This window comes from Lepisosteus oculatus, chromosome 3, assembly GCF_040954835.1.
Source record: "Lepisosteus oculatus isolate fLepOcu1 chromosome 3, fLepOcu1.hap2, whole genome shotgun sequence".
Taxonomy (NCBI): domain Eukaryota; kingdom Metazoa; phylum Chordata; class Actinopteri; order Semionotiformes; family Lepisosteidae; genus Lepisosteus; species Lepisosteus oculatus.
In genome coordinates this window covers 7,466,060-7,490,181 of record NC_090698.1, presented here as the reverse complement: position 1 = coordinate 7,490,181, position 24,122 = coordinate 7,466,060, and the positions used below count along the sequence as shown (strand labels likewise).

Here is a 24,122-nt window from a genome sequence, read left to right as displayed (position 1 = left end):
AAGTGCTGCCACTGGGGATCGAAATGGGACGATCAGTCCGAAGACGTGTAGCAGACCTTGACTTCACAAACTCTCGTTAGCAAACCGGCCAAAATCCTGCGGAATGAAAATACCTCGATAGTTATTACATGCGCGGAACAGCTTCTTATCTAGGAATCTGTGAAACCGCCTTCTTAATAATCGTCCGTTATTATAGTAAATCTGAATACTTTCTTCAAAGTGTTTTATCAGTCCGTCAGCAAGCAAGGTGCACTATTAAAGAGCTACTCTTCAATACTAAACATGGTCGTTTTTTTGCAGAGAAAAATGAAATTGCGAGGCGGGTAACAGGCCACCATCTGCTCTGAAAACATGTCCGTGTTTGACAGGATGCCGCAAATCAAGAATTATTTTGCTGTCCGTGATTCTTATGACGAAATGAAGAGAAAGGTTTGGGTGTCTGAAAGCTACGGTGCTTTAAATAGCGGCCACAAAAGTATTTCAAGTGCTGGGTCGATCGAAAAAACATTCAGCTTGAGAAAAGACTGGCGGCGATTAAATAAATGATTACACTTAATTTCTTGGACGTTCAGTCAACAAAGACATCGCGTTAAACTCGGTCAGCAGTCCCCGTCCTGGAAAGCGCTGTGGCTGTAGGTTTTCACGTCCTATGGATGTATGGATCTGGATAAGTTGGTGTGTGTTGGTCCAATTAAGCCACTAACGATCTGATTCCAGTCGTTAAAAGCCCAACTCGAGTGAAAACCCGGAGACACACCGGCCCCCCAGGATCAGGATTTGGGGATTCTGGAATTAGTGTACCGGCTTACAAAGCGTGTTTAGAGATCAGCAAACCTCATGGAAAAGTGCAATCTCTGCACACAGTTTTCCCTTTTCTGCAGTGAACTCCTTTTTTGCAAAATATCTATACAGGCCAATAAAACATTATAATCAATCTATAAATATCTGATGGAAAATCTTACTGTGCTGGCATGGTTCCTGATACAGTTTTCATTTTCAGAGCGGAACTGTCCTGAAAAATACTGTACTGGGAAGAGTGGGGTCATCCCAGGACACTTTGTTTACAATCGGCCCTTTAACAGATGCACAAAGACAAGACTTACACACAGCCACAATACACAAACTAATCTAACACAGAGCCACACACACAAATATATCACTTACACACAGCTACAAATACACAGACTAATATTACACACAGCCCCACACACACACAGACTAATCTTACAGACAACCATACACACAAAGGCAAGACATACGCACAGACACACACAAAGACAGGACTAACACACAGCCACAATACACAAGCTGATACACAACCATGCACACAGACTCTTACACACAACCACACACACAAAGACATAGACACACACACACACAAAGACAGGACTTACACACAGCCACACACAGACTAATCTTACACACAACCACACACAAAGTCAACACTAACACACAGCTACAAGCATGCACATTAAATTTATATACAATCACACTCATAAAGATAAGACTTACACAGTATATGGTTACACACACTCACCCAACGCTAAGAGACATTAAAGGCAATCACGAGTAGATTGTAAAAATAGCATTTATTTAAGAAACAATGCAGAATATCTAAAACAGCAACAATAAAATCAGAATGAATATTGCTCAGCACATAATCTGAAAGTTTCTCCAAAAACCAGCCTGCACACAGAGACCCTGGGACCTATCAAAAGTGCTTAAGTACAACTGTGTCATTATAAACATCAAAAGTCATGCTTTTGACAAGCCCTGAACAACATTACCACATCCTGCTGTGTTAGTGTATGCTCCTCTCTGTGCTCTGAGTTTTGTCTCATAAACTCTGTTCCTATCTCCCCAGTGCACTGCGCAAATTCTGCAACAGCTGAACAATAAGGCTGTGTGCTCCCGGGTCTGGGGTAAGTGAGAGTCACAATGCCTGTCCTGTCCTTACGCCAGAAACTACAGAACCCTTCACTGGAATGTCCAGTGTGACGTTCCAGTTTGCAAGTGCTTCATTTTCCAAGATGCTTTCCTGGAGAGTCATCACGAATCCGCATCAGCATAAGACCTGCAGAATCTGCTAATGAGGATGCAATTAAGCAATTACTAAGTTTGATTGTATAATTAAGGGGTCACTTGAGGTCAAGACTGGAAGACACATTGAGCCCTGAAGTCCGCTGGTGACCCCTTGTGTGAGATTGATGGGCAGGTTAGGATGGAGGTTGTTCTTACAGTACTATTAAAAAAGCTTATTGAAACTCCAGGCAGGTTAGCTTGTTATACATCACTGCGTAGGGATCTGAGGTTTATTTGGCAGTGCCAGGGCTGTCCTGCTCCAGTCCCAAAGAGCCTCGAACCAGCAGCTCACATAGAGTTCTATACAACTCCTGGAGAAATCCACTAACTCAAAAGTCAATAATGAGATCAATTGGGTCATTAAGAGCTTGGGTGGAAGGAAAGGCTGAAGACACTGCAGCCCTGTGGAACTGGAGCTGTGAGGCCCTGATCTACTTCCTTTCTCATTCACACAGACCGTCACGAGCACATCAGCACACGAGAAGGGCTACAAGGAGAAGAGCTGATCGCTCAGCAGACAGCCAATGGACCCTAAAATCAATGTTATGCTAACTGGGCCTTCGGCACTCAAGACGTTTCGCGAGTTGCCAAAAGGAATCGGACAAAGTCTTCAATCCCACTTAGGGACCAGGAGCTGGGGGCCGTCAAATGCTTGTCGAGCGCGGCTCGTATTCAGGAAGCCGCTGTGCACACAGAGGGTGCACTACCCACGTGTGGGAGCTCTGAGTCGCTGGAGGCGATGGTGATGTGTGTGGGGGGGGAGGAGGAGTGCTGAGATTCTAGAGGACTGCTGATGGGATTCTGGGATCACAGAGCTAAAGGGAACTATCTGATGACAATCGACAGAATGGCCTCTTCTCTCTCGGAGCCTTTCCTACATCCGAGAACCAAAAGTTTTAGGACATCCACCCCTACGCTCATGGTCCAGGGTTGTAGTTTACTCTGATTATTGCCTTTCTTTTCCATCTCAGCCACAAGTAAACGTGCTGGGAAGCAGGAAGAATGCAGTTGGTTTTTAGAGGCGTCGGCGCTGCTGTTCTGAGCCATCCAGAGCCATCCTGGGGTTCGGGGGTCCCTCCGATCTCTCCCGTCCCTCATTCACACATAGGCATTCCTGTCGTACTGGCTGGGGGCGTCTCGGTGGGCCGCTGACCCCGAAACCACCGTCCCCCTGTAGGGCTGGTAAGGGTATCCACTGCTCCCAGGAGAGAGAGGAGACAGAGAGAGCCTGAGTTAGTGCGAGAGGGAGACAGACACTGAGGCAGCTGGGGGGAGAGGAGACCAGGCGGGGAGCATAGAGAGAAAGAGAAGGGTCACTGCCGGACACACTGCTTGTCTCCCGCTGCCCAGAGATATGGGGGTTCAGTCTTATTAGCTGTTTGAAAGCTCATCCTTCCACAATCCCTGCATTTGAGCTCATATGCAAGGCTGGACGCTTCACGCATGTCCAGGCTAGACGGAGAAACCAGGCTGAAGAACTCACACTTTCTCCTCGGTTCCCATTTTGCAGGCAAAGAGCAGGCAGACGCCCCCACAGATCGCCAGCATGGCAGAACTCCACCCGATGTACAGGCCATCGCCGATCTCGTACCTGAAAACACAGAGGCGCGTCACACGTTAGAGCAGGTGCCTTCGGTTCTGTGCTGGCGGGAGATATGGCACTTGCACCCCGGTACCAGGAGATGGCAGCATTGGACCGTAAAAATATGTTCATACAGGCGCTTGCGGATGGGCGTCGGCCAGATTTTGCTCAGTTTGAGCATTCGATGAGGAAATTATTTGATTTGATTATGATTATTATGAAATCCATGTGTAACCAATAATGAAAAAATCAGACATGCTTTTTTCCCCCAGTCCCGAACCTGTGAGATATTTTAAACAGAAATATTTTAATTTAATTGAAAATCGATCCATTATATGGTGGAAAATGTCAAATTAATTGAACCACTAAATTAAAGTCTCAATGTACATGAAGGGATCGATAAAGTCACTGGGTTATGGGTTATTACTCTCTCAAGAGGCACAGACTACCTCCCCTGGGTCTGTAAATGTCGTTTCCCACAGGGAGCAGCTCTAGACCAAATTCCCTGCTACTACTTGGTCTGGAACAGAAGTATTGAACTTGAATCTGATGGTTAATGACACTCTTTTTCTTTTCCCTTTTCAGTTCTTCATATTTCCAAAAATTACTTGCATAACAGCTGTCACCACTGATGTCCCCATGATGTTTCTTGCGGTCAGACTCACTTTGTCCCGGGATAAAATGGGTCAAAGAACTCCTGCGTGATGTTGAAGGCGTACCAGGATACAGAGATCATGGTGCAGAGACCTGGGGACAGACACAGGGCTGTTATTAACACTGCCAGGGGACAGACACAGGGCTGTTATTAACACTGCCAGGGGACAGACACAGGGCTGTTATTAACACTGCCCGCAGACAGACACAGGGCTGTTATTAACACTGCCAGGGGACAGACACAGGGCTGTTATTAACACTGCCCGCAGACAGACACAGGGCTCTTATTAACACTGCCTGCAGACAGACACAGGGCTGTTATTACACTGTGGGGCACAGACACGGGGCTGTTATTAACACTGCCAGGGGACAGACACAGGGCTGTTATTAACACTGCCCGCAGACAGACACAGGGCTGTTATTAACACTGCCCGGGGACAGACACAGGGCTGTTATTAACACTGCCCGCAGACAGACACAGGGCTCTTATTAACACTGCCTGCAGACAGACACAGGGCTGTTATTACACTGTGGGGCACAGACACGGGGCTGTTATTAACACTGCCAGGGGACAGACACAGGGCTGTTATTAACACTGTGGGGGACAGACACAGGGCTGTTATGAACACTGCCAGGGGACAGACATAGGGCTAATATGAACACTGCCCAGGGGCAGACACCGGGCTGTTATAACACTACCCAAGGACAGACACAGGGCTGTTATGAACACTACCCAAGGACAGACACAAGGCTGTTATGAACACTGCCCAAGGACAGACACAGGGCTGTTATGAACACTGCCCAAGGACAGACACAGGGCTGTTATGAACACTGCCCAGGGGCAGACACAGGGCTGTTATTAACCCTGAAACGTGTTTTCTTTCTTCTCTTTTCAGCATGGAATAAACCTTTAAATTGTTCCTTTACTCCCTGTAGACACACAGTTATTTTCAATAAATTTGCTGAGGCTGGGGGTGTTTAGGGTATTTTTTCCTGACCTGGGCAGAAGTGTTAATGTTTTCCCGGTTAATTAAACAATAGAAGTAAAGAAGGACGATGCCGACTGGGGGAGGAACAATGCAGTCAATGCAGCTTCTAAACCATAGATAGGGATATGATGACAGATCTTCTAAAAGAGGCCCCTAACCACTTGACAACCAACCAAGTGGCAGCTCACCCGGCGCTGAAGCCAGCACTGCCGAGACCTGTTCGGCCCGCAGTGCCCCTGACTGTCCTGTTTTCCCAGTAGTTTCTGCTCTCTACACCAGTGCCCTGCGCGATCTCCTGCCCCGCCCGGGGCCCTGGCTCCTTCTTACCTTGCAGCAGGAAGAAGACGCCGCCCAGGCCGGCCAGTCGCCCCTTCAGCACGTAGTTGTCGCCTCCCAGCTTGGTGCACTGCAGCCCGACGATGCCCGACACCAGGCCTAAGGCGCCCATCACGACGGAGACGATCATGAGAGCGCGGGACGCCTGGATATATCCTGTCCAACCACAGGAAAGCGCGAGCTCGTGAGCCACGGGAATGACGGGTGAAATGAAGGAATAATCCGACGCAACAGTAAATTAACGAACGGATGGCCGGTCGCCCGTTTTCACCAAAGCAAAGGCAGAACCTCACACTTTTCGTCTACCACTTTCTATCAGTATAATCGATTTGACGCGATGTTTTTTTTTTTTCAATTTAACTTTCAAACACGCACAAATTCGACCGTTGAAGACGGTTCGGAAACTTCACTGTCCCATTGCGATTGAGTGGGTGCGAACACATCTTGTGACGCCGAGTTGAAAATAAGGAACGGATTGAAGACAAACCCCTCACTGCATCGGCTAGAGCCGATCAGTTCCATAGAGGGAAATCGATCATCGATGTCTGTGTTGAACTGATCGCCGTCGTCCGTTTTATAACTCGTGCGATCGGGTGGGGCTTTGGGACACGTAACCACCAAAAATCAATCTGACGGGGTCTCTTGTTGCACACTCCCACAACTCTTCGAGTAAGGAGGAGGAGTACCGCCGCCTGGCCTCAATCTGAAATACACATCCTCATTGTTTCCACTCAGGGCTTCTTGTTCACGTTTCGTTGGTAAAGCTAATGTCTTTTGCTGGGTTGCCTCACAGATCCTAATGTCTTTATCTAAACGACATGCTCTGGTATATCTCGTATAGACGCACTCATAGCGGTAACAGTGTTTTAAGTTGGACTGTCTAAAAAGAAGACACTGTTGGGCTCATGTAGTTGCCAGGGATAATATCTAGATGTACTAATGTATAGCGTCGCCGTCATTTATAATCTGTACAGTTAGTATTAAACACGACACGCATGGCGTCCATAAATTAATCCGTAACCTCGGAGCCCTGAAACATATTCGTTTTCCTTTACATGTCCATTTTAATATGCCACTAAATCAGCGTCTTGAGCATTTCATTGATAATTAACAAGATAATGGTTAAGGTCAAAGAAATCACCCGATGATTTTATATCTCGATTTCGGGAGTTCCGCGTTGGCGTTAAATTTGATAATTTTGCAAAATCACATTATCCCGTCCGTCACAGAGCGCGTTTAAAACCCAGCCCGTCATATACAGCACGCAAATTCCACCTGGACAGCGAACGCCCATCAAAGGGCTCCGATGTCCTTTTACATTTCGAAATCTCCAAGGACGACGGCATAAATTTGAGCATTATCAAGAGCGTTCGTCATTTTTAACAGCGTGTTCAAATATCTCTCCAAAAGACATCTGCAGAATCTTTATGGCTTGTAGATACAGCTTTGCGGAATTCGCCCGCACGCTAATAAAACTACTTGTTCTTCAGAGTCCAAATTGGCCTAATTCCCCCCAGAACCCTCTGTGTCCTCCGGGAATTTTAAAGCACCGAGCTAAAGTTGCGTAGAAACGTGGACTACCGCACATAACCTCTTGAAATCGTCAATCGCTTAGAGAAAAGCAAAATTGCAAAATGCGCAATACGCGGTAAATAATCATCACGATTAATTTAATCCGTACCATATATAAAATATATGTTAAAGTGGTGTTTTTGAAGCCATACCATTCTGCATGTTCGCTGAACGCAAATAAAACATCCCTTTTATTGTTTTAGGCAGTAAAATCGGGCACGCTATATCATTCTACTGTTAGAATGATACTCTACTCTACATTCTATGTTAGCGCCGCATTATACAATAATAATTAAGAAAGATCTATAGTTCATACGTTTCGTAAGTAGCCAGTTCTGAGCAAAACGTGTAATTAATTAGACAGCAGTATAAAAGTAAAGTAATACATTAATAAAAGCAATTGCGGATTATAACACCAATGGTATCAGAATAATTATTCTAATTAACAACTCTGCGATTACTATTGCCTAGACTGCTCCTTTTCTATATTAAAAGCTGTACCGCCGCCGCTACTGGTACTGTTGGCCACCAGCGCTTCTACACTCCTACGGCTCCAGAGCCTGTATGTTTCAACAGCCTCGCCGCGTTTTGGTGTTAAACCGAACCGTTAACACAAGGCGGGCAAAGTCAAATGGTATCTTGTCTTCTTTTAAACGAAGCACAGAAAGCCCGCGCTCCCTTTCCGTTAATTCTGTGACCGCTGAAGGAATAATCTACAAGCTCACGGCGGGAAAAGAAGAGGGATATTAGTGCGTCGTGTGGTGCGAGTTTACCGGACAGGGCGAGCAGAGACGGAAACTCTCGGCAGTTGTGGACTCCGGTCGAATCCGTGGCGCAGGACATCCACAGGTTTTCGTAGATGGTGGAGGTGGTTATAACGTTGCCGTCCACGGTCGACACCTTCCAGTATCGATTGGGCAGCGCTATCCCGACCATTATCCAGCCCAGGAACCCCAGCACGTACGCCAAAACCTCCACAGCAGCATTCATGACTGCGGGCAGGCAAGACTTTTTGCTCCGTCGCGTTTTTCGGTCGGTTTGCCTGTGCTGCCCGCAACCCGTGTCTTCTCACGGAGGAGGTCCGGACTGTTTGCTCAGATCAATAACAGTCTGATGCCGTGGGGACTGTATTATCGATGCTTTACGGTCCTCCTCCTCATCTGCCGACACGCACACACACACACCTCCCCCTTTCCTTCATGGAAAATTTACAGGTGTTTTGCGGAGAGAAGAACGCGATGGAGTCCAATGTTCAGAAGAGCAGCGCGTCCTTCAGCTTTGATCTCCGAGAGAGTTTTATCAGATACCCCGATACCGGCTCCGGGGATTTAACTTTTAACCCCATCCTCGCCTGCCTTGGACGCGGCGACGTTCCGGCGCGGATCGGGAGCGTTTCTGGCTAAAAGTGACGACGTCGCAAACGTAAAAACCTACAAGAAGCACCGACGCTGTCAGAAATGATTTAAGTTATTCATCTGAATCACAAAAATATAAAAGTTCGCCATTACATAGGGTAGTACGATGTGCCTCGAAAATGTATAACAATAATAATTTCACATTATTAGACAAATGATCATCCGGAAGGACAATCGCCTGTATCCATTTATTATAGGAACAAGTAATAGGTTTATTCCATGCTGAAAAAAAGAAGAAAGAGAACACAACGTTTCGGCCGTGGAGCCTTCTTCAGGTGTGACACCAGGGTTACACCCCTTGTTACACCCCATTTTCGAGAAACACCCTAGGATTTTTAATGACCACAGAGAGTCAGGACCTCGGTTTTATGTCTTATCTGAAGGACGGCACCTGTTTACAGTATAGTGTCCCCGTCACTATACTGGGGCATTAGGACCTACATGGACCACAGGGTGAGCACCCCCTGCTGGCCCCACTAACACCTCTTCCAGCACCAACCTTAGTGTTTCCTAGGAGCCTCCCATCCAGGTACTGACCAGGCTCACACCTGCTGAGCTCCAGTGGGCTGCCAGCTGTGAATTGCAGGGAGATATGGCTGCTGGCTATTTAAGATAAGATCAGATAAGATAAGATCACTTTATTGACCATATACAATTTCTTGCATGAGGAATTTGTCTTTTCACATTTCCCAGCTTGCTCTCAATGAGACACACAGACAGGGAGAGAGAAGCCTGGGTTCAGAGCGCAGGGTCGGCCATTGTACAGCGCCCCTGGAGCAGCTGGGGTTAAAGGCCTTGCTCATGGGGCCCAGCAGAGTAGGATTCCTCTGCCGGCCGTGGGATTTGAACCAGCAACCTTCCAGCCACAGGCGCAAATCCTGAGCCACAGAGCCACTGCCCCAAAAGAAGATCGTGGTCCCACTGGGGCTCGAACCCAGGACCTTCTGTGTGTAAAGCAGACGTGATAACCGCTACACTATGGAACCACAACCAAAACAACCTCATAGTGACAGCTGGGTGTCAATACCCGAGCTGAGGCAGAAAAGGCACACCCTTAAGCCATTCCGCCACAGACATAATCACGTCAACGTAGTAAAACAAACAATTTCAGAATCAGCAGTTACAACTGCAGTTTAAACGGTGGACAGGTTGTGCCAAACTCCTGCAGTCCACCACTAAGGCCTCATTAAGAACTCTGTGTACAATCTTGGATCAGGGTCCCCTGGGTAGAAACGGTATTGCTGCTCTAGAATCTGTATGGAAAAGAAGACTAAGACACACCCAGGAGGATGTCCTCGGACAGGCTGAAGAACTGAAGGTTTTAGTTTGGCAGAGAGGAGACCAGAGGACCAGTTCCAGGTTACTATGACATCATCCAGATTGGGCTACACACTGGGGGTGGAGGGGATCCCCATTACCCCATTAGGGGATGGAGCGGTGGCACTATAGCTTAGGATCTGTACCTGTGGGTGGAAAGTTACCAGCTCAAATCCCCTGGCTGGCAGAGAAAGCCTATTCCGCTGGGCCCCTGAGCAAGGCCCTTAACCCCAGCTGCTCCAGGGACGCTGTACAATGGCTGACCCTGCACTCTGACCCCAAGCTTCTCTCTCTCTGCCTGTGTGTCTCATGGAGAGCAAGCTAGGGTATGCAAAAAGACGAATTCCTAATGCAAGAAATTGTATATAGCAAATAAAGTGATCTGATCTTATACCTGTAAAGCTATACCTGAAAAGCGCTATATAAGCTGTTCTTATTCTTATTATTAAGCTCCTAAGTGCCAAGCCAGTAATTAGACTCGACAGTCTGCTCTCTTCTGCACGTTCTCTTTTTCACGGTCTTTGTGGTTACGGGTGACCCGGAGCTGAGCCCAGATTCGCGCCGGAGGGCTGGGTGAGTGTCAACTTCAAACAGGGGAACCGCCCTCGCGTCTTCCCTCGGTGTCCACGGCCGCCGCGGAGCGCGCGAGAGGACGGGCGCTCGTGAACGCCGCCTGCGCGCGGGGGTTCTCGGACAGGTCGCGTTCCCAGAACCCAGAACCGCTGAGGAAGACGCGTGCGTAACCGGCCAAACACGGCGTCTGTGTCGGCGGAACATGGGAACTGTTAATATCCGACTACTGCAAATACCAAATTTGTGGGCATCGGATTGATCACTTCAACAAGGTCCTTGTGCTGGCAAGCTTTGAACTATTTTTTCCCCGCAATTATTCACCTTCACACGTTCTGGGGAAGGGATTGTTTCCATTCTTGGTACTTTTTGTGTGTATACAGTACACCTACACCGACGGCAGTTATTTACGCACAGAAAAGGGAGAGTAACGTCTCAGCGGAATTACATAGCTGTGCTGAAAAGAAGAAGAGAATGGATTAATTGATTTTCGAGGGAAAAAAACATCCCACCTCAAGATGAGTTTGCAAAAGTTACCTGCAACACTATAATAATTAAATATGTAGTTCAGGTGGGTAGCTACGTCAGCATGCCTAGGCTGCAAAGGAACAAATAATAGGTCTATTCCATGCTGAAAACAGAAGAGCGAAAACACAACGTTTCGGCTGTGGAGCCTTCAAACGTCGTGTTTTCTTTCTTCTCTTTTCAGCATGGAATAAACCTATTAATAATTTAAAATGTTAAACCGGATACGTGGCTGTCCTCCAGAAAACCAGAGGAGAGGCACATGTTCCTGGACAAGACTGTGCGATTGAACGGGACAATATCGATCCGCACTCTCTCCCTGCCGACCTCCGGCTGACGTCGCTACTGCGTTTCCCCATCTTTCTATTCCCCAACCCTTTTTTTTCCTTTCCTCATTGTTTCATCTGTTAAACATTACCACACAATACAAAGTCTCTCATCATTCAAACATTGTGCAGGTTCAAGGAGGAAATCGGCCAAATATTTTCGGCGCGGGCCCTCCGTGAAGAATTTCCTGCCGGGCGGAACAAAAATAAACATCGCGCTTTATTAAATCTCCGGGAGAGCTGCCGTCGACACAGTGACCCAGCAACCCGGAGCCGAGAATCTCATAGACTGTGCTCCCCCAGAACCTCCCCGAGCGCTTAATCATGGCACCGAGTCCATTAGAGACTCAATGAGCCCCGGTCCCCACCGCTTCAGAGTCCCAGCCTTGTTATCAGTCGGGATTCTAATAAAACAAAACCTCGTAGCGGAACTTCTCTTTTAAACCAACAGGTTTCTGAAAGGCTGTGGAGAATATATCTCACCGATCCCACACCAATCCTCCGTAAGGAAGAAGGTGAGGGAATAACAGCCCTGGATTCACTTATAGTCTCCTCTTTCACTGTTTTGAGGACTTTATAATACTAAACTTTCAGCATGCGTCAGCATGCGTAGAGTGCAAAGGAACAAGTAACGGGTTTATTATCCCATGCTGAAAAGAGAAGAGAGAAAAAAACGTTTCGGCTGTGAAGCCTTCTTCAGGTGTGAAACGTTGTGTTTCTCTCTCTTCTCTTTCCAGCATGGGATAATAAACCTATTACTTGTTCCTTTGCAGTCTAATCTTTCTTTACGATTTTCTACGGTTCATCAGGCAGTAGTCTCAAAGGCCAGTAGAGCTGTTTTCCTTAAAGCAGGTGTCTCAAAAATGCGAATTCACACATTCAAATTTCATTAAAAAAAACAACTGAGCTTTCAAATAAACAGTTAATTTTACTGCACATAGATGAGATTGTTTCGTAATGCCCTTTCATTCACTTCACTGCCTAAAAAAACCAAAGGAGCCCGAGTTGATGTTTTACAGTACAAAGTTAATTAGATAATCAGAGCAGCTGTAGAACTAAGCGCTTCAGTGGAGAAAAAAACAGAGGACACCAGGCGCTACAGGAATAGAGTTTGTGACCCCTGGTCACGGACAGGCATCAGCACCTCCTCGAAACAGGAAAAGGTCGTATATGGCAGAACCGAGACTACAGCACTGTTCCCTGGCACGCAGTTTTTTATAAACAGAAGCAGAGTCCAAGGACACCAACTGAGAGCCAGGCCAAATAAAGGAAGTACAGTAGAGTAAGTGGAGTTTGCAATCCTGGATTTAACTCGGGCAGAGACAGGTGCGTGGCCCTCCTGGTGTCACACGTTGGCCCCTGGCGTGGCCCCTGGTGTGGGACAGCCGCTCACTGTGTGTCGGGGAGGAAGGAAGCTGGGTGGCGTTCAGTCCGAGCACAGCGCGGGTCTCAGGACTCATCCTCGAGAGAACGGCAGGTCCGCGCTCCGCCACAGCCCACGAAGAACAGGGAGAGGGTTCAACTCCATCCTGAAGCCTTTAGGACCGTCAGTTTTCAAGGGCTGTTTTTTTTTCCCAGATCGTGGTTGGGCTGGATGGGCCAAATGGCTGCCTGGCTCTTTGGTGCATCTTATTGTTGTTTACAACAGCCACTGCAGGCCAGGCCAGGTGCCCAGATCGCTTTCCTGCTGCCACTCTTTGCAATCATTGTGTAAATTCTGAAATCCCGTCAGGCTCAAATTTGTAAGCTAGGAATCTCAGAAGTCATTAAAACGCCATCCGAAAGGCTGAGAAAGGGAAAGCAGGTCACATTAGCGGTCTAGGGCCTGCTCTTGATTTTTGGATTTTTTTAATCCGAGTGTTTTTCTGGGGTAGGTAGCAACAGAGTTCAAGTAGGGAGCTACGTCAGCATGCATAGGCTGCAAAGGAGCAAGTAAAGGGTTATCCCAGGCCGAAAAGAGAAAAAAAAAACAATGTTTCGGGTGTGCAGGCTTCTTCAGGTGTTTCCTTCTTCTTCCTTTTGCTTTTGCAAATCTGAAGGAAGCATGTCTCAGAGGGGGAACAGGAGCAGTGTCATTTCAAGAAGGACCAGCAGTTAATTCATCCATTACAGTCACTGGCCCTGATTGATCCAACCGTTTGTTCAAGTGGTGAGGGACTGATATTCAAGAAGGAGCCGCAAAACATGCAGGACTGCGACTCCCTCCGACAACCAAAGCCCTGCCACACAACGCATATTAATGAAGGGTGGGGAGCGGGTGTGAAATTTTTCCCACCGTTACGAACACAATGCTGTTTTCAGATCCCAAGTCCACACGGAACCTCTTTGAAATCCTGCCCACTTTACAGCTTAAATAAAAAGCAAAAATCACGTATTTATATTAGACTTAAACATTAAAGGTAACGGCCTTTGTGACTCACAAGGCCTTGGGAAACTAAACAAAAAAAAACAACAGGTCCGCGTTGTGATCTTTGGCTGAAGGCAAGGCGAGGCCTGGCTAATTAATGAACACCCCTGACAGTTCGTGCAGCCGTTCAGCGGCTGTGTGTGAGAACCGAGTGCCGGGGCAATAGAAATTAAAGATGTGCCATTAATCAAACGCCCATTAATGCTGCCTTTCAACGCGATCGCACAAGTGTTTGCCTCTTGCAGTTTCGATGTACCAGGTTACAGCGAAACCAGGGGCATGCAGTGCCAGGGGTACTGTCGGAGCCGGAGCTCATCAATCAATCGGCTGTGCGGCACTCTTTATAGGGGAAGGTCAATGGAAACACACACTGAGCACAAACTCCGTCTTTCCCGAACCTTCTCCGTAATGTCTTTAAAGGGATCTATGGCAACACATTACATACATCCACTGGCCAAAATATTAGAACCCCTATGAATAAAGGCCTAGTCTAACATGGGTAACAAGCTGTTATTGAGTGTGTGTGTGGCGGGTTCCTAACATTTTGTCCATATTACAGATACATGGCAAAATTATTTTATGGACTAAAACATTTGAAAACACTATGATTTCATTAGCTTTGCCGTGCAGGAGAAAACAGGCAGACTGTCTCACGGACATCCATGCAAACATACAGATTAGTTTTAGGCGTAACTTTCAATAAGGTGCAAAACAGGCTGTTGCTTTAAATTATAAGAGAAACGGAGAAGAAAAACAGTATATTATATGAAACCCACTATCTCCCTCTGGGAGTTAATGAGTAACATTTATGAGTGGCAGCAATGTCATATAACTTATAGCAACTAAAACCATCTGTTGTAATTCCCAACAGCCCAACGGGGCAGGCAGGGGGCCTGGAATTCCACAGAGGGCAGAAGTACTGTTGTGTGTGCAGAATCAGCACGTTACTGCAGGAAAGTCATGCACACACACATACACACACACTCAGCACAGTTTTCATTGGAGAATTTGAACAGTGCCAACAGGATCTCTGTATTGTTGGAGAAAGGCCCTTGGTGTGGGCCAGGGCCGTCACACCACTCTGACACGCCAGAATCGCTCAAAGAAAACCACCAACATCTCCGACAAGATATTAAAACTATTTTATTTACATCCAGACAAAAACCGTTGCATCTGCAAGCCAATTCATCGTGCTCGGCGCTGCGCTCGAGTCTTGCACAGCCGACGAACACGAAATCAAATCAGTTAGCCGGAACAAAAGGACGTCAGACGACCAAAGAGCAAATATTTGTTTTAAATTGCCACCAACCACTCTGACATTTCAATTGCATTGGCAAATCCATCGTTGTTTTTAGTTTTAAACAGCACAATGGGTAAAGATTAGAATTAAAAAAAATAAAGAGCCCAAATCCACCTTTTCAGCTGATGCCAGGTTTAAATCAACATTACTACCACACCCCCTCCAAATATAAACTTGCGATCCCGTCAAATGAAGGCGCTCTGCCTCACTGCTTTGTGGGGTCAAGATGCTCTGTGGCCTTGATCACTCACTTTATCTCCCTTCTTCAATGAGCACTTCTGCCAGCACAAAACACCCACATTCCGCACCTGCTAGGATCTACGATTGAGAACCACTCTCCCGTTGTGTCTGTTCCACATGCAGGCAGGTCCTGCCTGCTGTTTCACATCAAAAAGCACATGTTCGCTACAAACTCCCACACCGTTGATGAATTTCTTCTAAAGGTTTCACTGTATATGAAACCTGCTGCCTCTTCCAGTATTGCCAGTGGGTATTTAACTTGTTGCCAGAAAATCTAGGGGCTTAGAGACTTTGGTGTGCTTGACGATGATCTTCAGTTCTCATTACTTCTGTGTAATAATTGCCTCACTTCAGAGCATCCAATTTTGTCTTGGGCGAGATGTGTTGCAGACGGCAACCTGATCACAGCTTCAGCAGAAAAAACAACTACAAATGCTGAATTAAATTTAGTTTCCTGGTCGGTATGATAAAAGGTTCACACCTACACTTGCAGTTTGATTTGTTTTGTTTATTTGTTGTGCCACAAAATGTATGAAAGAACCCAAAACGTTTTCTTTTTTTGAGCAGAGGCATTTTTATCTGCTGGAGACCATCACTTAAGGAGTGTGAATGGGTTCTGTCATTCACTAGTCAGGCAGGCGGTGAACATCTGTGCTGTCTGGGGAGCACAGATGGCCCACTTAGGGAACTTTTACAGGGACTGCATGACATTCTCCCTCTTGTCTCTCAAATCACCTCCACTGCAGTATCCACATCCCTGGATGGCTAGGCACTATTCAACAGTACCTGGAATTTGAACAGAATGAAGGAGATGAATCCTATATATATATACCTTATAGTAATCCTCCAAGGACCAGAATTCCAGAGCATTTTTAAGAGTTGGGTATGATAATTATGCTGTGGTAAATAGCAGCAAAGAGATAAAAACCTTCCCTAAATCAATCTACACATGGGAGCACTGATGTTCCCTTGTTGCACCTGTTTACAGGAGAGCAGCAGTACCTCCTGGGAAACACACAGTCTGAGACACTTTGCTTTGTGCCAGAATGGCTCAGTCTTCATGCTCCTGCTCCTGAACTACATGATGCAGGTGGAAAATCAAGCTCCTTGAAACACAGGGATTTGGATACACAACCCATATTCCCACAGAGATATCACTCTATATTTTCTGTATCAATCTGAAAGCCCAAAATTTTCTGGTGCGCAAGCATACCCAAAAACAAACTGAAGGTAAGGACTGCACAAGCTTCAGTTCGCATAAAATCTATGGATTAAATATGCGTGCTGAACTGTGATTGGGTGAAATGGGTGAGCTAAAAAGTGAGAGCGAAGATGCAGAATCTGTAACTATTACTTATTTCTGTATGTTAGATGTAACTACTTTTAGAATTCAATGAGAATTCACACCAGTTAAGGCTGGATACTGTGCAACTTTTTAGACAAGTTGCAGGTAAGCATCTCTGGACTTCAGGGCCTGCATTGCAGAACCATTCTGTTCCACGCTGTGTAGTGCCTCCAGTCAGACTGACTGCAGTTACGTCAATCTAACATGCACAGAGAAAGACAGGACAGTGAGAGCGCAAAAGAGATAGTTCTTTCCTCACTAAGGGAAAAAGGAACTTGCAGATCAAGCAAAATGATGAAGAAGCCAGGCAACAACCCAGGGAAACAATTTCAAGAAGAATCTTATAGACCTTGCGTCTCAACCAACATCAAAATACAAAATTGTCCACCAACTGCAGAAAGCCGAAAACACAAAAGAGGAAAAATGAAAAATTACATTAACAAAAAAATCTTTCCTCCTGAAACATGAAGTGCAAACTTGCAAAAATCAAAATCAAAATTGGACAACAACCACACAACCTTTCAGCATCTCCAGTTAGCCTGCCTTCAGGATGTAATACATTCTGCTTTCCTGCTCAATCCCATCCTGGTGGAACTGGCCCACAGGACAGGAAGTGGGCGGAGGAATGGACACACAGAGCAGCAAAGGTAGATCAAGCTCCCCCACAACTTTCTGCTTTCCTCATGACTGGCCAGCCCTTGCTAGAAAAACAAATGTTAACTGAGAGAGGCTCAGTAGCACACTCTGCTGGCCAAGACATGGCACTGCAAAAGGCAAAAAAAAGCAGGAACTCTCCTCTTCAACATCTGACCATCTAGTTTCAACTTGCATTCACACTTTTTAGAAGCCAGTCTCATGAAGAATGAGAAAGTATTCTAATTGAGCATTCTGAGGCATTGGTCATTTTCTTAAAACAGATGCATTTCTGTATTCATACATGACTCAATCTACATAGTCTTCAGATGTTTTAAAATGAACTTCAAATCCCCTGCATTCACAAACCCCTTTAATACTTCAACAACAAACTCTTAAATTAAATCCACTTACACTTCCTTCATGTTGCAAAGATATCTTTCGTATCACAATGTGAATACTAGCAATACTAGGACAACGCTGACAAGAGTCTTTAGGTAATAAAGCTTCTTTACATAACTTCTGTATTCTGCTTTCATCAGCTAAATAAGAAGCAATCTATACTTGAACTGTATCTCCTCAGAGCACCTAATAAGCTATAATCAAACCCCTAAGCATAGCATAACCTTCCATTCCAACTACTCTGGAAGTAGAGCATAAGGGCACTAGAGTACACGATTACACAATAATAAAAAGGTCTGCGCCAGACCTTTTTCGCCACTCGCTTAATTGGCCACTACTTAGTTTCAACGTGTTTTTGTTTTAGTATTCTCAACAAATGTGTGAATGCTTTTAGAACTGTTAACACCACAGTCATCCGATTCCATTCCAAACGCTTCATCGGGCCAGCACAATTATGAATTTTAGCACTGTGCTTGAGACACGTTGTTTCAAAAACGGGACATGGAGGAGTTGGGGGGGAAAAAAAGCACATAGGTGTTCTTCATTAGGTCAATGACACCATGTAGGCTTGCTCAAGGACTTGCAGAGTTAGCAGGTACTGTGGGACGGGAGCCCAGGGAATTCCTCCTCTGTGCCAACATTTTTAAAGCACAGTTAGACATGCACTAAAGAACCGGCACAGGTTAGAATATGAACAGCGGGCAGGTTTAGCACAAAGAGAAATGCCTTTGGCCACGGATGGAGGACACCTGCAATTTTAAGATTGCTCAAGACACTGATGGCCATGAGATGAATGACACACAACCCGAAGACAGAACTTCTTAATTTAATTATTAATCATAATCATTATTGTTCAAAAGCAGCACTTACAAACAAGGGACTGTGCACGCACCGGCCGTCTAACCAAGTACCTGCACCTGTACTGGGTCTGGAAGGCAGTGCAATTCTGTCTTCCAGGAGGTCTGCACATGAAGTTCTACTGCGCAGCAAAGCAGCATTAATGCAGGTGTTAACAGCTCTAAGAACAAAGCACTGGCCCAAGCACATCTGAAATGACGAGAAAAAACAATCAGAATTATGAAAACTCTGAACAATGTTCTTGTCAGTTATAAAGTAAAAAAAAAAACACTCTTCCACTCCAACACCCCTTTTAATATTTTAACTACCATTTTACCTTAAAGGCAGGAAATCTGAATTTATGGCCTGTGCAAAAACAATAAATATAATCAAGGAACAGTACGTGCCCTTAGCAGAGATATCCCCCTGTCACATGTAGTGGAAATATTATGAGAGAAAGCTGGGAATGAACAGCCAGAGGGGAAAATGCTCCTCGGATTCAACTGTACATCCCAGTATGTTAGAGGCACAGATAACACCCTCCCTGGGGGATTTTATTTGTATTACAGAGCAAAAAGAGGGAGCAGAAGGGTTCAGCGAGTGGAGATGCAGATCAGGGCCACTCAGAATGTGCACCACTTGTTCCATCAAAGGTTTAAATCAGTTCCCGAATAGGTTTAACCAAGCTGGTTAATAAGTTGGCCTTATGGACCTCTGGACCTCTCACCTCACAATGTGAAGGCCTGTGCTGTCTTTCACTATTGGCTGTGCTCTCTCAGCACTATGTGCTCTCTATGTCGTGGAAAGCCTCCTTTAAAAATGACTATCACTGAGGAAAGCACAAGAGGGACACCCTTCTCTGTGGCACATGGTGCACGGTGCCAGAAGCCTGTGCAACTCTCATGGCATAAAAGCAAAATTAACACCAAGGTCTGGGCAGAAAGGACTGAAGAGAACACTACTAGAGGCCAGTAGTAGCCTCAAGAGAGAAGCTCGAACACAACTTTTCTGTAGAGTGTCCAGAACCACAATATGCAAGGGGTTTAATCTAAGGATGCAGGTGATTATGAAACATAACTGCCCCTGCAGACTGCTTTAACAAAATATCACAAGGTAACACTTCAGAACAGGAGACACCTGAAAGCCGTGTGGTAGCTGTGACAGACAACTGATACACACAGCAGTTACGATACACAAACACTTACGTGTTTGATGACCTCGTATAAAGCCAATCTAGATGTTTATCGCTTTTCCTCAGCAGTAAGTCACACACATTTACCAGGCTTTTATTAGCACTCAACAAGCTGCGTTTCAAGTATGAAGTAGTAACACAAATCGAAAAGGCGCCTCCTATTCCACAGTGTTATTACCTGTTACAACAACAGGGGTAAAAACAAAATCCTCAGACCTTGCGACCAGTGAAAGAAAAACCTGGTGTGAAACAAGTGAACAAACAGGCACCCAGCGGGGTGCGGCGGAGACAAAGCAGGAAGGGAATGAAGACACGTCTGCGCCTCTAAACTGCAACGAGCTGCTCTGCTGCTTGGTGTTCGGCCCAGATCCAGAGTGCTCTACAGCAGAGAGGTGGGGGTGGGGAGGTGGTTTTTAAAGGGAAGGGTGTGGCCATCTTCCACGGGAGCACATCCTTCTCTTGCTTGTTAGGACTTAGTCTTGGCCACAGCCAGTCCGATGAGACCCGCCAACCCAGCCACGCCTAGGCCGATTCCCCCGACGATCGCCATGCCCACCAGCCCGTCTGCAGGACCACAGAGAAACCAAAAATGAAAATTGCCACAAATCATATGTGTAACCGGCCTGTTGACGTACAGCTAATCCCCACTAAGGGAGAAGAACAGCAGCGTTGCTGTACCAGTAGTTGTGCTACATGTAAGTCTTTCAGATGTATTTCCCTGTGCTGTGCCCAACCACACAGAGTACTACGTCCTTTATTTCCATGCCCTCAATAGATCACTGCCCTGTTAGGCAGAGAAAGACTGAAACAACAGCTCATTTTTAAAAAAGACAAGAAGAATCACAGCACAGCAAATCCTTCGGATGAAACCTGTAGTCTAAATTCTTACACCAATAATGGCAGATTTTTTTTTTGCTAGCATCCTTGTACCCATCTGATCCCCTGACCCCAACCCCCCCTCCCCGTGGGGCCCCCACCTTTCTTCATGGCTTTGTCAATGAGCTTCTCCAGCTCCAGGGCCTGCGTGTTCCCTGGCTCCTTCTTCAGAAGCGTGCGGATGTACTTCAGACCCTTCTCGTATTCCTGAGCCCGGGGACAAAAGCACAAGGAGACTGAGCCACTCCGCACAACACTAAGAACACGTTTAACTCAATCGGCTGATGAGCAGCAGACTGGTTCCATTCAAGAAACAGCTGGATGAGACCCTCTGCTGAATGAGCTACATGCAAACCAAACAAGCCAGTTGAATCGAATCGTTTTGAACTTCTCTTCCATCCGTGTGCAATGGCGCCCCCTCTCGCGGCTGGATGAGGGAGCCCGTTCAACAGGCAGGGCTTTCAGCCAGAGTGTCCCATCCCAGACACTGGGATCTCGCAGATGGGCTCAACAGTGCCCATCTGGGAGGATGACTGCACAGGCCTCAAGCCTCCCACGCACAACACTCAATATTTACAGTATACCTTAACATGTTTATTGGTTTCCCTTTCCCTCCATTCATAAAATTGTATAATATTTTCCATACAACACACACTAATATTATTTCACAGTGATAAGAGCTCACCTTCAGTCTGTAGTTTGCCACTGCCAGGTAAAACAGGTAGTCTCTCTGGTCATCCTTTGTGCACTTAAGAACCAACTCTGGAAGAGATTTAAAAGAAACAACGACTCAACTTGAGCTGGAGGACGTGCTGCCAGACAGACTCGACTCTCTCTTCTGCTCCCTCCTCACTCACCTTCCAGGTGCCCGATGCCCTTCCTGATGTCGTCCGTGTACTTGCTCCGGACGAGGCACCAGGCGTACTCGAACTTGGTGTCCTTTGACACGCTGCCCTTCACCAGCTCCGCATTGTACTTCTTCTCGAACTTCTAACGGGAGGGAAACCACAGGGGAAACGTCAGCCAAGCTGGCGGATTCCTAGTGTCCCAGTGCTGCCCTCCTGCCCCACATGACTACAACAACGGGGCAGACAAGCCTGTATACCTCAACGGACAACACTCACAGCCAGGATTTATGCTATCCGTGTAAACCTTATGGGGCGGCACAGTGGTACAGTGGCACACTGGTTACCACTACTACTTTGCAACACTGGGACTGTAGGCTCAATTCCTGGGGTGCTGTCTGCATGGGGTTTTTATGTTTCTCCCCATGTTTAAATGGCTTTACTCCCACAGTCCAAAGACATGCTGGTAGGTTAACTGGCTTCAGGGAAAATGGGCCCTGGTGTGGGTGCGTGTGTTTGTGTCTGTGTGTGCCCTGTGATGGACTGGCGTCCTGCCCAGGGTGTACTCCGCCTTGGGCCAAATGATTGCCAGGATAGGCTACAGCTCCCCCGTGACCCCGAACTGAATAAAGCGGATAGAAAATGGGTGAAAGAAGGCAAATTGTATTTGGTTAGGATGACATAATCTTTCGTGTCACTTGCGTTAACTAGCAATGATAAACATGAGGAATAACGAGAAGATTTTTATGCAACCTTATAAAACAATCTGACACCCACTTCAGGCTTCAGAAGCCTATCAGCAGCCATATCACCCTGCAACTCACAACTGGCAGCCCACTGCAGCTCAGCAGGTGTGAGGCTGGTCAGCACCTGGATGGGAGACCTCCTGGGAAAAACTGAGGTTGCTGCTGGAAGAGGCGTAAATGGGGCCAGCAGGGGGCGCTCACCCTGCAGTCCATGTGGGTCCTAATGCCCCAGTGTAGTGACGGGGACACTATACTGTAAACAGGCGCCGTCCTTCGGCTGAGATGTAAAACCGAGGTCCTGATTCTCTGTTGTCATTAAAAATCCCAGGGTGTTTCTCGAAAAGAGTAGCGGTGTACCAAATAGGGCTGGCCAAATTTCCCATCGGCCTTTATCAATCATGGCCTCCTAACAATCCCCCTCTATAAATTGGCTTAATTCTCTGCTCTCCTCCCCACTGATCGCTGATGTGTGGTGAGCGTTCTGGCGCACTATGGCTGCCGTCGCATCATCCAGGTGGATGCTGCACATTGGTGGTGGTGGAGGGGACCATTGGGACCAATGGATACCATTACCTGTAAAGCGCTTTGAGTGGAGTGTCCAGAAAAGCACTATATAAGTGTAAGCAATTATTATTATTATTATTATTATTATTATCTATAAAGACTATCAGCTGAGTACTAGTGTCAGTTGAAACTGTACAGTGATTTCAGTGGTACAAATGTTTACAGCAGGAAACTTGCAAAAACAGATTTACCTGAAGCTGACATAATGCTGTGTGACACCGGAAAAGCACAATTCTAAATTGCGTCACGTCGTTGCCACAAGTGAACCTGGATCACGCACGTACTTGTCCGTAAAGACTACGAAACAGTACCAGCTGATATTACAAATCAAGTAGTTTGGAAATGAGCGAGAGAAAATAAAGATGACTCGGATTCTCATAAAATGTGCACGCCATCTTTTCCGATTTATAATACTTGAAACAGTTACTTTGCCTCATTAAATTTGAGCAAAACTCTTGTAATGCCAAGTTAAATACAATGATCACACACTACAACTACGGATAAATACGTCTTATTTATGTTATATTACGCAATCAGCGATATAAGTCTAAGACCTAACACAAGCCTAAATCATAAAGCTCGGAGATAAGTAACAGTGAGTGGAATTATGTATTGTAAGCAAAACTATTTCAGATTTAGTGTCCAATGGACTTTGATGCGAATTCCGGAGTCATAATTCTGGGGAGCTCTCGCGTCAGAACAGATTTATTTTAGATGACACGTAAGAAGAGTTTAGCCTTGTACTTGGGAACACAAAGGTTAAAAACAACACATCAATGAAAATATAAATAAAATAAGCCATAACTTTGTTTCCATTAGTTTTACAAAACACCTTAACCTTTGCATTTTAAAGTTGTATCCAATCACAACTGAGTCCCAGACACGCACAGAATCGCTTACATCTGATTTAAACATGTACATTAGTATATCTTGTCGTATCTCCATAACGCTGTACTGCTGTAAATATACCGTGTAGCTCTGTGACGTTGTTTCAACCAATTGACAGAAAACTCCTATCGTCCATCTTTGTTTGTTGACGTTGTGAAAAGTACAGACGGGCGTGTCTCTGGGCTCCCCAACTCACCCGCAGCTCGTTAGCAGTAATCCCCGACACAGCCTCACCGGGCTCAAACACTCCGCCACACTCGTTGACCATTTCAGGAAACAACTCGTAAGAAAGAGAAACACTCACCAGTAAATCTTCAGGAGCCACGACTTCACTCACTACAGCCTCCATGTTTCCGGAAACAGTAATACGCAACTGCCGGAAGTCCAGTGAGACCACGTGCTACCGTAATGCTAGTAAATGTAGGAGACCTCAATTTGCTTGAGGATACGCTTTGGATAGAACCGTCGGACTTTAGCGT

At 46.2% G+C, this 24,122-nt stretch overlaps 2 protein-coding genes and 1 non-coding gene across 3 annotated transcripts; all 3 read right to left on the bottom strand.

Annotated features, from left to right (window-relative positions):
- Positions 1-1,570: 1,570 nt before the first annotated feature.
- LOC102683986 (claudin-15-like) lies at positions 1,571-8,757 on the bottom strand. The gene is made up of 5 exons (XM_006627440.3): positions 7,989-8,757; positions 5,635-5,799; positions 4,330-4,411; positions 3,566-3,673; positions 1,571-3,277 (listed from the first exon to the last, which is right to left on the bottom strand). The coding sequence occupies exons 1-5, from the start codon at positions 8,203-8,205 to the stop codon at positions 3,181-3,183; spliced, it is 669 nt and encodes a 222-aa protein (XP_006627503.2). The 5' UTR covers positions 8,206-8,757; the 3' UTR covers positions 1,571-3,180.
- A 786-nt stretch (positions 8,758-9,543) lies between these two features.
- On the bottom strand, positions 9,544-9,616 carry trnav-uac (transfer RNA valine (anticodon UAC)). The gene has a single exon. It is a non-coding gene; the product is annotated as a tRNA-Val (tRNA).
- Positions 9,617-14,900: 5,284 nt separating this feature from the next.
- Positions 14,901-24,054, bottom strand: fis1 (fission, mitochondrial 1). Its single transcript, XM_006627441.3, has 5 exons — positions 23,948-24,054; positions 21,458-21,590; positions 21,286-21,362; positions 20,702-20,807; positions 14,901-20,288 (listed from the first exon to the last, which is right to left on the bottom strand). The coding sequence occupies exons 1-5, from the start codon at positions 23,990-23,992 to the stop codon at positions 20,191-20,193; spliced, it is 459 nt and encodes a 152-aa protein (XP_006627504.1). The 5' UTR covers positions 23,993-24,054; the 3' UTR covers positions 14,901-20,190.
- Positions 24,055-24,122: the final 68 nt, after the last annotated feature.

Coding starts and splice junctions, on each gene's coding strand:
- LOC102683986 (XM_006627440.3), bottom strand. CDS start 8,205: ATGAATGCTGCTGTGGAGGTTTTGGCGTACGTGCTGGGGTTCCTGGGC. Junction 4,412..5,634: donor CGTCTTCTTCCTGCTGCAAG/GTAAGAAGGAGC, acceptor GTCTGTCCCCAG/GTCTCTGCACCATGATCTCT. Junction 3,674..4,329: donor CCATTTTATCCCGGGACAAA/GTGAGTCTGACC, acceptor CTGTGTTTTCAG/GTACGAGATCGGCGATGGCC.
- fis1 (XM_006627441.3), bottom strand. CDS start 23,992: ATGGAGGCTGTAGTGAGTGAAGTCGTGGCTCCTGAAGATTTACTG. Junction 21,363..21,457: donor GGGCATCGGGCACCTGGAAG/GTGAGTGAGGAG, acceptor AATCTCTTCCAG/AGTTGGTTCTTAAGTGCACA. Junction 20,289..20,701: donor TGACAAAGCCATGAAGAAAG/GTGGGGGCCCCA, acceptor GTGGTCCTGCAG/ACGGGCTGGTGGGCATGGCG.